The sequence below is a fragment of the Ammodytes marinus genome (assembly GCF_949987685.1).
Source record: "Ammodytes marinus genome assembly, chromosome: 23".
NCBI lineage: Eukaryota > Metazoa > Chordata > Actinopteri > Uranoscopiformes > Ammodytidae > Ammodytes > Ammodytes marinus.
Genome location: NC_137227.1, coordinates 15,308,913 through 15,320,590, shown reverse-complemented (window position 1 = coordinate 15,320,590; position 11,678 = coordinate 15,308,913). Strand labels below are relative to the sequence as shown.

The 11,678-nt window shown below is 43.0% G+C and overlaps 1 protein-coding gene across 2 annotated transcripts; it reads left to right on the top strand.

Moving 5' to 3' along the window:
- The first annotated feature begins 492 nt into the window (after positions 1–492).
- On the top strand, positions 493–11,528 carry LOC307268833 (vang-like protein 2). Of its 2 annotated transcripts, none has more exons than XM_080051590.1 (8): positions 493–616; positions 5,055–5,293; positions 5,891–6,014; positions 6,433–7,040; positions 7,701–7,837; positions 8,248–8,383; positions 8,500–8,746; positions 9,131–11,528. In XM_080051590.1, exons 2-8 carry the CDS (start codon positions 5,229–5,231, stop codon positions 9,386–9,388), a joined length of 1,575 nt encoding a protein of 524 aa, XP_079907716.1. In that variant the 5' UTR covers positions 493–616; positions 5,055–5,228; the 3' UTR covers positions 9,389–11,528. The 2 variants fall into 2 exon arrangements, with proteins under 2 accessions (XP_079907716.1, XP_079907717.1); XM_080051591.1 differs by lacking the exon at positions 493–616 and adding an exon at positions 1,025–1,038.
- Positions 11,529–11,678: the final 150 nt, after the last annotated feature.

The following is an 11,678-nucleotide window of genomic DNA, read 5'->3' as shown; positions in this document are numbered from 1 at the left end:
AGCAAGAATTTGACCGGAAATGAAGCATATGTGACAATAAAATAAAAGCTTGTCAAAGCAATAGGCGAACAGCATTTTTGGATTAGATAAACATCAGATTTTTTCTAGAAATATCCATATTGCTTACCTTTTGTTAATTAGGGTACACGACTGTGGGCTACTTTAGTCAATTCCATTGTTGTTTTGATCGTTTTATTTTGATTTTGAACCATCTATTTTATTACCGATTTTATTTTGAAATTCATTACCGAACGCCGTGAATGTACTCTGTCCAGCTTGACGGCGAGTGGCTGTCCGCCGGTGCTGGACGTCCACACACACACACAGCCGCTCAACTCAGCGGGGCTCCTCCGGGATGAGATGCGTGTCGCTCGCTGCCTATTGTGCGGTTTCGTTGTGAGATGCGAGTTCCAGGCGAAAACACGAACAAAACCGAGTGTTTTCAAAGAGTGGTATCAAGTTGCACTCCGGTTATGAATGAACGCACGAACAGTGGACGGATGAGAGTCGGGAGAAAGTGAATTTTTGCATTTGGAATCACTTTTATTGGAATCGCTGCTGCCGCTGCTCGGCTCTTTGTGCTGCGGGCTGCAGCTTTTTCCTTCTGGGGAGAAAGGTAAGACATTCCTGCAGAGATCACGGGTAAAACATGCTTTATAGTCTATGGCCATTTATGGGTTAACACCGGTTGGTTTTGGCTTTCATGCAAAAACAACTAAATTGAACAGTTTCTTCCTATTTTCCACCAAAAAGATACATTTTAATTGGTATAGGCTATCTGTGCGCGCTCAGTCGTCTGTCAGCAAGACTGATGAGCTGGCACATGATAACACTATCGATCACAGATTCACTCCAGCTGAAGTGAACGCGAACACAGGCTTTCCACTCTCACTTGGAGCTCATTCGTCGAGTCATGTTCTTGGATTTTATACTCGCACTTTACTTTATCCATTTTGCACTTTTACGCACCGTACGTGTGCCAAACGGAACTCTACAACGCGCTTCTGCTGGATTCTTGTTTTCACTGTGTCTGTGAATGTGAGTAGAGTTTGCTGTGCATCACCTCATCCTGGGTGTGTTCTGCTTTGTCTCACACACTGCTTCGCTGCGTTCACAATGGGGCTCTTAAACCAACCCGTCCTGGCCGCTTCTGTTGCTGCATTTAGCACTTTAAACACTGGCTATCCAGTTACTCACTCTTGAGTGTGTGATTGTGTCGTAAAGGCCTAGAAGCCTGGGCTCGGGTTTGCTTGCAGTAGTCCGTATTGAGGCTGCAGCCCCGCCTCGCTGGCCCACTGCCACCCTGAGGCCTGGAGGCCCCCGGGAGCCACACGGGGACAACAGTGTATGGAAGCCCGTAGCGACCATCTGAAGGAAAAAAAAACGCACACTTTTTACTCTAACTATGTAATAACAGTGTAGTGATAGATGAGAAATCACATAGAAACAAGTACTGGAATCATGCCACAGCAACACTAGATATTCACACTGGTGCTGAGGAAAATGTGAGAATTTAACATTCCTATGAGGAACTTTTAAATGTTTTTGACATTTCTAATTTCTCCTCTGATGATTATAAATGACCTGTAACAGCAAACGAAACCATCATTTTCCTGGGAACTTACTAAAAAATGTACAGCAGGCAAACTGGAAAATCCTGTGTTTCCCGCATGTATAACTCAAGGTTTACTTATGCTTCACTATTGTCACATTACCATTATTTATCAAATATAGTCACATACAGTAAATACATTAGGGCTACCTCATTGGCATTGTCTGTCCAAACTATTTGTAAACATGACATCATTTCTTTTTTACAGTGTGTTTTTTGTTTCCACCACCCTGTTTTTCCACCCTGCACATGGAACCTCTCCCATCCCCGATGATGCTGAAAATGGAATCCAATGGTAGTCGATCGGGGGTGGATTGATTACAGTGGGAGAGGCTCAGTCAGTCAGTGTAATCAATGAGATTGACTTTGTCAGACAGACAGACAGACAGGGCTGGTTATGTCTATGTTTGTAGCGCATTATAATAACTCTGGCGTTGTATGTTCAACATTTTCTGAATTTAGCTTTTTTCTTATCTTTGATTTAAAGGTTTAATAATCCTGTACTCCAACAAAGCGGGTTCCCTCTAAATATTTTATATTACGATCAGTTAAAGGATGCTCTTACCTTTTTATACAAGAGCAATGAAAAGAACACAGGAGATACTGCTTTTTTCAACTGTTTATGTGAGTAAAAATATAATTTTGACCCCGAAAGCTGTCCCTTAGAGGCGGTATTAGTTGTATTTCTGGACAGCACTGAGCTCCATCTTCATTCTAATGCTCTTTGTTTTTGTCTTAGTCAAGATTTGACCAATAATTGTTTAATTTTCTTAATTATTTTGCCATGTAAGGCGACCTTGAGTGTCCTCAAATAAAATGCATTATCATAAGTATAGGCACTTTTGACAGTGTATTTTCCTGCTTGTGAGACACTTTTAAATCTGCAAATGCCGCAAGCGAAGAGCCAAAGATAATTTTTCGTGCCACTGGAGAATGTGTGCCGCCAGGTCGCTGTGATTTCCATTTTTAACAACAGACTGAGCAGATTCTTCTGCCTGACATGATGATTTGACGATGGCAGAGTATATTCCACCTTTTTTTAAGAGAGCCAAAAGAAGTGTTCACCCCTTGGAAAGATTTCAAATGTTTTGATGTCCCCTCTAAGGTCACTAAAGGACATCAACATTGTTGTCAAGTCACTCCTGTTTAGCTCAAGCTCATTTTCTTACTGGAAAACAGGTAGTCTTCTAAGTGGCAGGTTTCTTGTGAATGCATGGACCTTTCTTACTAAATTTCTCTGTAGTAGGCCTATGCTGTATTCATATCTCCTCTACCTTTCAGGTCCTCTAAAGAGAGGCACGGACACAGCGTGATGCTGGTGTGGAAAGCTATGTTTAATATAGTCTGGCTTACCGGATGGAGATTGTTGATATATTCTTGCGGACCGTTTTTGGTCAGAAAACTCCACCCCTTCCTCTTCCTGTCTCCCCCATTATAAAGTTGACAACTAGTCTTGCACAGTCCACGGCCATCGATTTGTGCACCTTTCAACTCTGGCATCAGCAGCTGTGATAGTGTGCGTTTGACATTTTTTTATCATCCTATTATAGCAGAAATGGTGTGTGCTGCTAGTCTGGCTATGCGAGACTATGTTTACGGTGATGTGCGGCGGTGGTTTCTCCCAAATAGGGTGTTTATACTCAGACGGTCAAACAGCTCAGTTGTGCTTTCATCAGGCTGTAGAACCGTGTTCCAGTCGACCTCAGAGACTCCCACATGCTTTCTGCCAAATGTCAGATGAGAATTGAGTAACTTGTGTCTTAGGCCTGGTTCACACTAGACAAATTCAATTAGTTTGTCAAATCTGATTTTTAACACTTTCGGTCACTGTCAATTGCATGTAAACAGATGTGTTACATTCAGACATCACTGCTCTGTACTGACCTACAGCATCTGCCTGGGTTACTGTGGTAACAATGTTAGGTGATGACGCAGTTCTAAGACTCGAAAATATGATGAATGTAAGAATGGAGATGCATTATCTCGTCATCCAAACAATGGCGCCAAAAGTAGTTTTTGTTGTTAGGTCACCTCCGTATTCATCTGAATGACGTCGCCCATTGTGTGTTGTGAGAAGGCACTCTAGAAAGACCAGTGTTTGGACTGAAATAGCATAGAAATACATATTTCATATGTTTTTCTTTTGCTGTTCAGACTTAATAAAATCAATCTGGATATGCCAACAATCTGATTTGGGCTGGCAGTCTGAACAAGACCTTAGTCACTCTCCCATTAAGTTGCAACCGTTCAAGGCTTTTGGTCCTACTGTCCATGTGCGCATCACATGGAAGCCATAATTGAAAACTGGTGTCTAATGCGACAGATGGACCTGTAAGAGGCCATTGCACAAATTAAGAGCGCGAGGATTGTTTATTAGGTTAAAAGATTCTGCTTGCTCTACGTGCAATTTGAAAGGTACCTACTTGGGGGGAAAGCGCACTGTGATATCCAGCTCAAAACTTCAAATAGAGGACAAGAACAGAATGCAGGCTTGTCGACAAATGGATAAAATAATAAAATCAAGTCTGAATCGTAGCCTGGTAAATGATTAGTGTTTCGGTCTTCTGAGGTGTGTATTTGAGGGCAGACGGGAGGAGGGGGTGTAGAAGAGTTGATGTTCAGGTTGCCGAGGCAACTACCCCCCCATCCCCCTTGTCTTTTCTCACCCCATTCATCCCCATTGTAGTTGTTGAGCTCTGTTGCCCTTGGAGACGGCAGGGGACAGTTTGGGAATGTGGCGTCTGCTGGGCGAGTATGTATCACACACATGGATACTTAAGAAAAAAAACCTGCAAAAATGAGATAACCCAGCCTTAGAAATCAAAATAATTTTTTTCTTTGTTTGTAAACGGGGCGTTTTCCCCAAGGTCAGAGCATCTCAGCTTTGCTCAGATGCTCGCGTATGAAAGTGGACCATTTTTAGAGCTGCGCTGATGCTCTACAAATGCCTCCACTCTTGCACACAGGAGACCATTGGAGTCTAAAATAGAAGCGTAATTGCCCTTTATTGGCTGAGCACACAGACTCAGGGCCGGATCACCTCGAGTTCACTCATAAAAACTCCCTCAAAGCGGAAGAATGGGCTCAGCCGTGTGCTGTGTGGCTGAAAACACACACACACACACACCACACAAAGATGCTTTCACACTCCGCAGTGCCAACATTCTAACAATGCTGTCTCTCTTCTTTTTACCATTACTTGGTATGTTTCCCTCTGTGATGCCTTTATTCTTGTCTGATATGACAAATTGTGTTTTGCCTCTCTCTCTCTCTCTCTCTCTCTCTCTCTCTCTCTCTCTCTCTCTCTCTCTCTCTCTTGTGCCTATCTTCTCTCTCCACTTTCCCATTCACTAAACTCTTTTTACCCTAAACTCACTATTTCTCTCATTTATCTTGTTCACCCCCCACCCCCCCACCCCCCCCCATCCGTTCTTTTTCCCAGGCCTCCAAAATAGATTCCCTCAGGAGTAAAGTGGACTTGCTGCGCCTCCCTCTGGCCCTCTCTTCCAAATCCATCAGTGATCGTAAGAGCCAGCTGGGCACAGTCTGGGAGAAAGGCGGCGGCCGCTCTGGGGCAGGAGGGGCCCGGAAAGCCCGCCCACCGCCGGCCTGCGACATGGACAACGAATCCACGTACTCGGGCTACTCCTACAAGTCGTCCCGGAGCTCCCGCAAACACAGGTATTTTCAGTTCCTAGATATTTTGCATTTATATGAAAAAATTAATTTTTTAGGGAAAAATGCCACATATTATCTAGTTCTAATTTCTCAAATTTGAGGTTTAACAAATTTCAGCTTTTGCATTTGATATTTCACTGGGTTTTATCTGGTTTTGCATTGTTGGTCAGACAAAACGAGATACTTATAATGGGAGATAAATCAGAATGGGCATATTCCACCAATAATTTATTTGACCAATACACATTATCACTAATTTTGAAATTAATAGCACTTTATCAGTAATCAATATCCTTTACTTGCAGACCTTCAATAAACTAATGATAACAAAAGGACAAAGAGAAAAGGTACCAGATATGCCTGAAGACAGTGTAGAATTCGAAAGTGATCAGCTTTGGCTCCCCCCAGTGGTAGTAATAGAAAAGGCAGGGAGTTCAAAGAAACTACAGTATAAACACAAATTTGAGGCAGTGTGGCTTTTAATGCTCAAATAGAAAATGAATAGCCCGAGGATTCTATATTACCTGCCAGTATGATACCTATTCTCTATCCATGGATATTAAATCATCCCTGACTTTTACACCTTTTCTTTCTCTCCAGGGAGAGGAGGGACCGGCATCGATCGAAGAGCCATGACATCAGCAGCCGTGGAGACAAGTCAGTGACTATCCAGGCTCCAGGAGAGCCACTGCTGGACACAGAGTCCACCAGAGGAGATGACAGGGTCAGAGTCTTAATCTTTCCTCCTAAACTTAAAGGTGGAGTCAGCGATTCTGGAGAACGCTTGTTGTCAAAATCATTAAATATCTCCTCATGATCCATTACATGCCAGTATTGTGATTGCGCAAAAAAAAGAAATCCACTATTAATACACAGCCTAAAGGGTATGTGAACAAAGGGGGCCACCATAGCTAGCAAAATACCAGTTTACAGAGACTAGGCTGTGTGTGAACAGAAGATTTATTTCCGTCGCAAACACAGTATGGACAGGTTGTGGATCCTGAGGTGATATTCACTGATTTTAAATAAAAAGTGATTTTGACAGGAAACTTTCTCCAGAATGACTGGTTCCACCTTTAATTAAACCCCAAGCATATGCTCTACCATGTATCACTAACCCTCCTCTCTCTCTCTCTCTTCAGGATGACAACTGGGGCGAGACGGCCACTGTGGTCACTGGCACCTCCGTGGACAGCGTCTCCAACGAGGACCTGACGCGCGTCTCTAAGGACCTGGATGAGTCCTTGCCACTGGACTGCCGGCGTTACCTGGGCCCAGCGTTGGGTGCCGTCTTGGGGCTTTTCGCTCTGGTCACCCCCCTGGCCTTCTTGGCGCTCCCACAGCTCCTTTGGCGCGATACGCTGGAACCTTGCGGTACGCCGTGCGAGGGTCTTTACATTTCCCTGGCCTTCAAGCTCCTGATCCTGCTCATCTCCACGTGGGCACTGTTTCTGCGCCCGCCCCGAGCCGTGCTGCCGAGATTCTTCATATTCCGCTGCCTGCTGCTGGCACTAGTCTTCCTCTTCGTGGCGTCCTACTGGCTCTTCTATGGCGTGCGGGTGCTGGAGCCGCGGGAGACGGACTACAGGGGCATTGTGGGATACGCAGCATCACTGGTGGACGCACTGCTGTTCATTCAGTACCTGGCCCTGGTGCTGCTGGAGGTCAGACATCTGAAGCCGGCTTTCTGTCTGAAGGTTGTGAGGACTACGGATGGAGCGAGCCGCTTCTACAACGTGGGTTATTTCAGGTCAGTGGGCAATATCGGGAATATCTTTCTTTTACTTTTTTATTTTTTCATTTAATTCAAATTAATAAAAGGTTGTTGGAAAAAAATATATACCGGTATATGGAACTCATCCTTTGTGAACCCATACTGACTGATGCTGCTGCTGCCAAAGCTAACCTGCAGCAATAAAAAAAAAAAAATCATCTTTGAGTGATCCTGCGAAATGAAATGCTTTGCCCATCTATAGACAGCAGCAAAATAAATTGACAGTAAATAGACATTATCCAGTAGTAGTAGTGGTAGTAGTAGTAGTCAATCTAATTTTCTTTTCACAAGCTGATCATTCCCTGCATGCGTGCATATTTGATTCTGTGGTTGTTAAGTGCTTCATAATGACCGTCCCGCCCTTCCTCATTGCTTTGTCAAGGCCGTTATTGTATTGATCCTGGGCTTTATATTCTCACAGAAGAGCAGAAATATTTTCTCATGAGTGCATGTTTAGCCCCCTCCCCTTCCCCCTCCACTGGTGGTTCACCACTTCCGTCATCTGCTTGTTAAGAGTGGCCATGAGGCTGTCATTTTCTCATGGCTGATTTACACTGATAACTGCTCTCTGTATTGGCGGTTTACGATAAGAAATTCCTTTTTTTTCTTTGCCCCCTCTGTTCTCGTATGACACAGCATTCAGCGGGCGGCAGTGTGGGTTTTGGACCAGTACTACAGTGACTTCCCCGTCTATAACCCCGCCCTGCTCAACCTGCCCAAGTCCATCCTCTCCAAGAAGATGTCTGCCTTCAAGGTCTACAACCTGGGGGAAGGTAAAATGATGTTTTAGGTGTCTATATTTAACCTCTTCCCATTCAGCCCACTCCTATCATATCATAAAATTGGAAGCACATTTTTAACTCGCAGATGGCTAAAAATTATATAATGATTCAGGTGAGTTTGCACTATTTAATATATAACAAGACAGTCATCTACAATATATTATTGTGATATACAACTAACAAATACTTTAAATTCAGTTGTATACAATTTAGATGCAAAACAGCCATGAATAAGCCAAAGTCTAAATTGTCTGAAATGAAATAATCACCCCCTAAAATAAGCTCATTATTTTGTACTTCCCTAAATCATACACAGAATAAAAACAGCTGTCCGTAGCAGACATACCCAGGTGCTAATTAGATGAATAGGTTGTCTTCACTCCCACTGTTTTTGTCCTCAGAGAACAGCACCAATAACTCTACAGGACAGTCCAGAACCATGATCGCCGCTGCTGCGCGGAGAAGAGACAACTCCCACACAGAGTACTACTACGAGGAGGCTGAGGTGGAGCGAAGGGTCCGCAAACGCAAGGCCAGGTGATGACAAACAAACCCCTCACGGATACATGCATGTGAAGATACCGGCCTTTATAAGAGCATGCAGCTTTAAATTTAAGTTGCCGTCTCACTCACGCTGCTGTTTCTCCTCCAAGACTGGTGGTGGCAGTAGAGGAAGCCTTCACCCATATCAAGCGTCACCAGGAGGAAGAGGCGACCGTGTCATCCCCCAAACACCCGCGGGAGGTGATGGACCCCAGAGAGGCGGCCCAAGCCATCTTTGCCCCCATGGCGCGGGCCATGCAGAAGTATCTCCGCGCCACCAGGCAGCAGTCCTACCACAGCATGGAGAGCATCATCAACCACCTGCAGTTCTGCATCTCGCACAACATGACCCCCAAGGTAACAGCTTAACAGCACTTGAACAATCACAATGTAACTAAATGCAACCTAAATTCCAAACGAAGGAAATATGCATGTAATTTAATCGTCAAGTATTTTAAGCAGCATTCTTATGTTTAAGATGCATTACACAAGGATTTATAAACATGTAAACATTACACAGCACTTTTTTTTCATGAATTCTGTAATTAAAGGAACACATTTGCTATTTTTAAATACCCCAGGGTATGGTATATAGTTATTGACGCCCCAATCCTAATAAACCTTACCTCTTAGAGTGGTAAACATAGATTTTTAAACCATGGAAACATACAGTTTGTTTTAGAGCTCTGAATAGTTGGCCCATATTTCCACTTACAAGTTTTTCCTGTGTTTTGGTCTCAGGCCTTCCTGGAGCGTTACCTCAGCCCGGGTCCCACCCTGCAGTACCTGGACAACAGCAGGGGGCGCCAGTGGACGCTGGTGAGCGAGGAGCCGGTGACTGCTTCCCTGCGTCAAGGACAGGTCTTCTCCCTGAGACGCCTGGACTACTCCCTGGTCGTCACGGTGACACCCCTTCCCTTCCTGCGGCTGGGCGAGGAGTTCATCGACCCCAAGAGCCACAAGTTTGTCATGAAGCTCCAGTCAGAGACGTCGGTTTAGGAAGGACACAGACCAATAATTAACTGAGGAAAAGGACAAGGACGATGGTGGATCAAAGATACTAATCCTAGTGCTTTCAGGGTATCTTTTTATACCTTTTGATATTACATAGTTATTTTACGATATCTGTATTTGTTGATAAGTGGACACGGCTAAAATATCATGAACCTCCCCCCAAAAAAAAGCCAAGGCAACAGGAATAGCCCATGTATTACCTTGTTCCCCTTTTGAATTCTGGTGAAGAAACACAAAATCAGACTCTTGCCTCTAAGTGCTGACTATTAACTTTCGTTATTGCACTACAGTCCGCTTCCAATTCCCATCACAAAACAAGGACTTTTTTTCTTTTTCTACTATTTCATCACAAATTTGATGAACAACTTTCTTATGACTTTTTTTTAATGACCACTGGAGTCTATAAATAGTTTTTTAGCCACATTTGTAATTCCTGCAATGTTTACTCGAGAGAATATACTCATGTAGGTCGACTGTCTGTGGCAGCTATCCAAGTCCTCACTGTTCAGTTGACCTTTGTCATCCCTTTAGCTCACTCTTTGTCAGAGCTCTTACTTCTCTTTTTCCTTTTGCTTGAACTTCTTGTCTTGAGTTGATTTTGACCATTACTGACTATAAAAAAAAAGGGCAGAATCAGTCATCCGAAAAACAAAACAAAAAATTAACTACAACATCCCCTGGTCCTTTTATCCGCTTTTGGACTTTGCTTCATTGGATTCACTGACTGAATCTTAGGCCAATGAAACTACTTCTGAACTACATCCTCTTATTTGACGACTGAAAAGTGGACATGCATACTTTCCACTGAAAGTATGAAGTAAGACACACTGGATAAACTTGAGGTGCTGATCATTTCATGTTTTGTATTATTTTGCTGCTCAGGTTTTTCTTGAATCCAATACTCACACTCCAATAGAAATGTGTGTTTTTACGGCGTACACTCCTGGACTGAGAACAAACCTAACTTTCTAAGCGCAATGTAGGCAAGAACATGGGACCAGTTTATGTCTTGGTAAAAGACATACATTGTAGCTGATTTCTCCACCTCTACATATGAGGTTTTGAATATCTCTAGATAAGCTCAAGCACAATACAGCCAAGAACCGCCAATGTGCTTTCTTTTTGGCATCTTGATGTTCACTACTGTCTCTGATATTTTTGCAAAGCGAGTGTGTGAGTTAGTGTGTGTGTGGTGGAGCGTGGCTGGATCACCAACTAGACAAGTTGGCAACTAGGGTGTCCTAAAAGTAAATGTATTATTTTGGGATTTTATAATACGTCACATTATAAATTAAGTTTATTACCTAACTTTATGGTCCTTTCTTGTAGAGGTGCCCTGTGTCAAATAATAATTTCAAGACCTTTATAGGAATATGTTTATACTACAAAGTATCAAAATGGTTGCACAACCTGGAACCTATATTACCTATATTGCAATTTGACTGTTCAGTTAGGTTGGCGATCCGCGTGTGTTATGCTAGTAAAGGCTAACATAAGCTCGAAATGCTAGACTGAAGCAGAGATGAGGGGTAGACTTTAGAGGTCCAGTAAGCTCACTTCTTTCTAACTTAACGCTTTTTTATATTTTCAAATTTAAAGTCTTCAGCCCCAACCTTCACTGACTCAAGTGACATAATTTGAGGCAATTTTTCAGACTTTGCGCAGCCCCCTCTGGAGCCACAAAAAGTTTATACAAAAAATGTCTTCTTTAAAATGTACTGAAACAATAAATCAATCGTCAAAATAATTGCAGATCACTTTTCTCTCATTGAACTGACTGATAAAAACACTAATCGTTACACTTCTAGAACATTAGTCGGTGTGACTACCTGGAGACTTAATGAAGACGTTCTGTTGTATTGGGAGATAAACAGTGGCCCCCCCAGCAGGTGAATCCGGCCATGGTTTGAGTAGTGTGCATATTTTTGAGTCCCTCAAAAGACATCCTTTACACACTACGGATAGAGATTGTCGTGCCACTCACTAAGCAGTTTACATGTATATTTTGATGCAATTTTTCTATGGTTGTATTTTTGCTGTTTTTCGATAAATCACTTTGTTGTACTTGATCTAAGCTCCTAACACTTGTCTCTGAAGAATGTTGTCTTCAAAAGCAAGATTTTTATTTACTCTTACACTGTGTTTTGTAGGGTTGAGTTGATGTAAAAGATTTTTAATAAATGATGTCATCCAAAGTTCTTTGTCCCATGTCAGTCACAAGTTGTCTCGAGTTTTTCCTTTTTGTTGTAAAGACAGGAAGTGACACTCAAGTGTG

Coding starts and splice junctions, on each gene's coding strand:
- LOC307268833 (XM_080051590.1), top strand. CDS start 5,229: ATGGACAACGAATCCACGTACTCGGGCTACTCCTACAAGTCGTCCCGG. Junction 7,838..8,247: donor GGTCTACAACCTGGGGGAAG/GTAAAATGATGT, acceptor TTTTGTCCTCAG/AGAACAGCACCAATAACTCT. Junction 8,384..8,499: donor GTCCGCAAACGCAAGGCCAG/GTGATGACAAAC, acceptor TTCTCCTCCAAG/ACTGGTGGTGGCAGTAGAGG.